General features: G+C 31.0%; 1 protein-coding gene across 1 annotated transcript in view; it reads left to right on the plus strand.

Annotated features, from left to right (window-relative positions):
- The window catches only part of LOC106471666 (serologically defined colon cancer antigen 3 homolog), an 11,763-nt gene extending 10,011 nt beyond the window's left edge, over positions 1 to 1,752 (plus strand). Inside the window, exon 4 of the mRNA XM_013932283.2 lies at positions 493 to 1,752. Coding sequence (XP_013787737.1) covers positions 493 to 577 — 85 coding nt within the window. The 3' untranslated portion in view covers positions 578 to 1,752. The remainder of the gene's footprint in view (positions 1 to 492) is intronic.
- The last annotated feature ends 4,139 nt before the right edge of the window (positions 1,753 to 5,891 follow it).

The following is a 5,891-nucleotide window of genomic DNA, read 5'->3' on the forward strand; positions in this document are numbered from 1 at the left end:
AAATGTAAAAGTAACTGTTGTATTAAAATATTGGAGGCCCTTGTGACAACATAAGAATAGTGAGTTAAGGTTTAGGAAATGTAAAAGTAACTGTTCTAATAAAATATTGGAGGCCCTTATGACAACATAAGAATAGTGAGTTATGATTACATGTTTGATGGCTAAACTGAATTCTATGGAAACCAAGTAGATTTTAAGAATACAAAATTTGACAAAGGCTTATATTTTCTTAAACCTTAACAACAAGGAAGTTTTGAAAACTTTTGGTTTTGATTAGAGAGTAAAACAATACTTTTTTCCAAGATATCTTGACTAGAAGTCTACTTATTTCCGGTATTTAATACTCTCAATTATCCATGTCGCACTATTTAATTTTTTTAAAAATTAACCTCTTGTTGTTTTCGAAGTAACCCAAGTATGAGGTTCTAGAAGTACATGATTTACAAGCAGATGTGATAGTAGGAGTTGTTCAAGTGTTTTGTATCTTTACAGGTGTTTGTTAGAAGGAGTGGATAATCTACGAATGATATCATCATATGTAGCAAACATTGGAAGACTTCAAGAAGATCCTAGCTGATGTCATGAAGTAGAATTTAATTAGAAGTAATTTTCACCGTCATCATTTGTAAAATGACATATTTTACTGTTGATGATTATCAGAATAACAAATTTCTAGAATATATTTTGTATTTATAAAGTAATGTTTCCTAATTGAGTAGTTCCCCAGTGGGTCACTGGTAAATTTAAGGACTTAAAACACTAAAATTTGGGGTTCAGAGAACATATATAGCTCATTGTGTAGCTTTACACTGAAACAAACTACTTATCTACCTACTTCATTAGCAATTAGGGTCAAATCTCACCGAAAGGTGGCGTTGCTCAATATGTTTACAACACGGAAAGGTTTGTTTGCATGAAGTTAAGCACAAAGCAACACAATGGGCCATCTGTGCTCTGCCCACCATATCGAAGCCCGGATTCTAGCGTTGTAAGTCCGCAGACATACCGCTGTGCCACTGGGGGGGCCATGGAAAGGAAATAAAAAGAAATTACAAAGTACATATATTTGGGTAAATTCACAAAATTTGCATAAATATAACATCATAATTTATATAGATGCCAGTGTGTTAAGTAACAGGCACTGAGCTACATTTAATTTCATTATCAACTGGGAGAAAGTACGACCGAAGTGAGTTAAGATTCAAGAAATTTCAAGTCTGTGATTATTTAAATTTTCATGTTCATTGATTGATTAATTAGTAGTTTGCGTAAACTTGTTTATATCTGTTTCAATAATAATTATATATATGTATGTATTAGTGAATCATATTTTTGAAATGCCTAATAAAGGTAATATTTCAGTTAAAGAAGACAGATGTATATTGTACTGAACAATATATAGTTTATTGTAACTTTGTCACATATATTAAATCAGTAAGGAAAGTTTATGATGCTCCTCTTAAAAAAACAGTATTCTTTGACAGTGAGATTAGTGTTTGTTTGTTTTTTGTTGTTTTGTCTTCTTTTTTTTTTTTAATTGGTTAAATTTCGAGGCGATAAATGCCTTCGAAAACAAGTTACTATTTTAAAATGCTGTTTTCTTAATTGCTCGATAGATGGCATCGTTACATGGTAAACGTCTAAAGTAGACTCATCTAATGGCCTTCGTTCAAACAGGGTATTGGCATGCAAGTTCAAATGTAACTGCGTTATTTAACTGTTGCTAGTAATAAATTTATATTTTATCATTGCTATCACTTTTCTATTAACTTGGTTCTGGTTGTTTTTATAAAGATTTTATTTTCATTCTTTCAGAAGTATTGATTTCCTTTTTACCCTGCTGTAACCCATTTATTAAAAATAATAATTGGATGTAGCGGTTGTTTTCAAAATACATGTTAAAACAAAATGACTAATGTACCTAGAAACGTATAATAAGTGATATATTTCTGTACAAAAGCGCCTTAATTTAGGGCTCACACTCTGGGTGTCAGCTACAACTTTCAAAACTTAAATTAATTGTATATACTGATTCAAACGTTTCATCTGCTAGTTTTAAAATTATTATCTGTTTCATAATAACATGAGAGGAATAAAAATATATATAACATAAAAGTGGCAATAGCATGTCAGCCATGATATAAGAAAAACACGTAGGTTCAAGAAATCTTGATAGAAATGAATAAAAAACCCTATAACCCGAGCCGTTTCGAAAAGTGAACCTTTCTTCTTCAGGGACAAACTCGGGTTATAGGGTTTTTATTCAATAGTACGTCAGTAATAGTGTAAGGGGAACAGAAGAAAAAATATTTACGAAGAACATTAAAACTTCAACACGTACACCATCAGTACAAAGTAATAAGACCTAAATTTAATTATTTAAGTAAATTGCTATAAATACACGAGAAAGAAGTCCTCTGACTTGGTTAATAATGACGGTTAAATCCCATTAAGTGATAGAATACTCCAACAGATGGCAGTGAGTATTATTGACTAGCTGCCTTACCTGTATTCTCTCATTTCAAAATTAGTGTTTGTTTGTTATTAATCATGCACAAGGGCTATCTGTGGTCTGCCCACCACGGTTATCGAAACCCGGTTTCTAGCGTTGTAAGTCCGCAGACTTATGGGGGCGTCAAAATTAGTGAGAGCGCAGATAATCTTTGTGTTGCCTTGCGCAAATATTTGAAACAAACAAGTGCATTTTTTAAGAAAATTATTAAATATTTTACCTCTCGAATATAAAAAAGGTTATAATATTGAAAGTACTTACATTGGAATATAAATCATTAAAACTGTTTTATGATATTATGACCGATTTTTTAATTTTTTTTTTCGTTATTGAACAGAACTATATAAATTATTATTCTTTCTACGGATCTTCTACTATTGACTTATCAGTTTAAAACTGCGACTATGACAATTGATATTTAGGCTTACGCAAGTGCTTATTGCTGACTATTAAATTCATTGCGATTTGAGAAATACAGTCACCATATTATATTATAATTAATTCTGCATATGGACGTTTACTGTGTTTATTTATGATATTTTATGAGGACAGAGACCTCGAACTAGGCCTACCGTGACAACTAACTGCCATGTTTAACTTTGTGATGTCAGTAACATCACCGATGGCAAGACGTCTCCGTTTCAGTAATTAACTTTCAGTAAAAGTATTAATGTGTAGAATTCTGTTTGCTTGAAGTGCTAATAGGAATACTAGCTTTTCGTATTGCGGTGAGGATACACCGTCTATCAGTCTTAAACTCTGTCCGTCAGTCTCACATAAAGAAATTCATAAAAAATAATCAAATATGTAAAATAATGAAAATAAAGCTGCATGCTATTAGGGATAGCTGAAAATGAACTTGGTTTAATAATGTTGAACGTCCAACCGTATACATTATAATTAGTGATTGATTTAATATAAAAGTTAGTTTTACATCCAAAATGACCAATGTTTTGTACCACTGTCGAGTAGCATAAATTTCTTGTTACTATGATACGCGAAGTAATACGATATATTTGATTTACATGTAGGTTTACTAATAAACCTAAGTGTGAAGATTCTAACGTACTGTTAATGATGACGTTTTCCTTAAATCACGAAACCTTGTTGAAGTTTGGACTGAATTACAAATCTCATTACCAACGATCTGTCATTGACACAACTTTTTGTTTATTTATTACGGGCAGGTAAGGAAAACCAGATGGGGAGAGAGGCGCTTGTAACAGAAATGATATTCATTGAACTTGTACTTAAAGTGAACAAGGATTTCTGTAGGAGTTTAACTGGATTGTGCATAACATATATATTTCTGTATCCTGGTGCAACGTCTGAACGCAGATGGTTAGAATCGAATTTCTGTATTGGCCGCTAACTGTAAATTTTATAACGATATTTTAAGCTAATTTGTCATAAGCTTACTACATTTTTGTATATAGGCCAGCTACTTGTAAGCAAGACGGCAAACTGCTATAGTATTCACTAGTCTGTTAATAACGTTTTGAACAACCGTAGTTTTGAGTTATGCATAATTATGGTAATTGCGTACCACATTCAGAATAGCTTAGGTTTTATGAAATTAATGTTAATTTGCTGTTCTAAACATTTGTTTTTTAATTAAAAAAATTAAAGGAAAAATGAAAATATAATTGTTTTTTGATATTTTACAATTCTAATGATGACAGATATTTTCAAAACTATTTTTAGCTCCTCAAATAAAAAAATAATCCGTCGGTACCAAAATTATTTTTGTTCTTTCGATTTGCCCTTGTCTATAGTTACTGATGAGATGTAGAGTTTTCCGTTAAATATATGTGTACCATTTATATTTACTGACCATAAATATATGTGTACTGTTTAAATTTACTAACTATAAATATGTGTGAACGATTTAAATTTACTGACTATAAATATGTGTGTACCATTTATAATTACTGACCATAAATATATGTGTACTGTTTAAATTTACTGACCATAAATATATGTGTACTGTTTAAGTTTACTGACCATAAATATATGTGTACTGTTTAAATTTACTAACTATAAATATGTGTGTACGATTTAAATTTACTAACTATAAATATGTGTGTACCATTTATAATTACTGACCATAAATATATGTGTACTGTTTAAGTTTACTGACCATAAATATATGTGTACTGTTTAAGTTTACTGACCATAAATATATGTGTACTGTTTAAGTTTACTGACCATAAATATATGTGTACTATTTCAATTTACTGACCATAAGTATATGTGTACTATTTAAGTTTACTGACCATAAATATATGTGTTCTATTTAAATTTACTGATTATAAATATATGTGTACTATTTATATTTACTGACCTTAAATATATGTGTACTACTTCAATTTACTGACCATAAATATATCTGTACTGTTTAAATTTACTAACCATAAATATGTGTGCACCATTTATATTTACTGACTATAAATATGTGTGCACCATTTATATTTACTGACTATAAATATGTGTGTACTATTTAAATTTACTGACTATAAATATGTGTGTACTATTTAAATTTACTGATATTTACACATATATATGTGTACCCTTTAAATTTACTGACTATAAATACATGTGTACTACTTAAATAGCCTTTGAATTATTGACGTTAGGTAATATTTTTATATGTAAAAAGAGGGAACCCTCAATACCCGCGGCACTTGATATTCTCTTAGGCAGAATTAGAGTAAATTAATTTATGATACCTTTTTGTTTTCGTCTTTATATCTTTGTGCGCCAGCAATACCAAGCTGGGGCGCACTTATACCCGATTCAGTTTTATTACTCATCAGGACCTCTTCCAGTCTACCCTCAAAACGTCAATCGGAAGGATTTAACCTCTCGAGTCCAAAACTGTCATTAGATCTCAAATCGGCCAAAAGATGGCGAAGCTATGAGTTAAAAGCTTGTACCAACTCATAGCCGCGGCTAAAAATACGCTAAAGACTGTGTTAAGAAAATAACAACATATAATAGAATTTTCAATAAGTAATTCCTTTATGACTTCATTATATAAAGCTAAATTATCAGACATTGTACAGCAGTGTTTCATTAACTGTACGTATTGGTCTTCAAGGCCAAAACGTAATTTGTTTCATATAACTTTATTTTTATAGTAACTAATTTTATTTAATCTGTTTGTCAAATTTCATTTGCTTACCAACTTAATGCTTTACTTCTTTAACCTTGCCCAGGTGGTTAGGGCGCTCGACTTGTAATCTGTTACTCCAAACATGCTCGCCCTTTTCAGCCATGGGGACGTTATAATGTAACGGTCAATCCCACTATTCGTTGATAAAAGAGTTGACGGTGGGTGATGATGACTAGCTGCCTTCCCTCTAGTGTTACACTGCTA

Source organism: Limulus polyphemus, unplaced genomic scaffold (genome assembly GCF_000517525.1).
Source record: "Limulus polyphemus unplaced genomic scaffold, Limulus_polyphemus-2.1.2 Scaffold4771, whole genome shotgun sequence".
Classification (NCBI taxonomy): domain Eukaryota; kingdom Metazoa; phylum Arthropoda; class Merostomata; order Xiphosura; family Limulidae; genus Limulus; species Limulus polyphemus.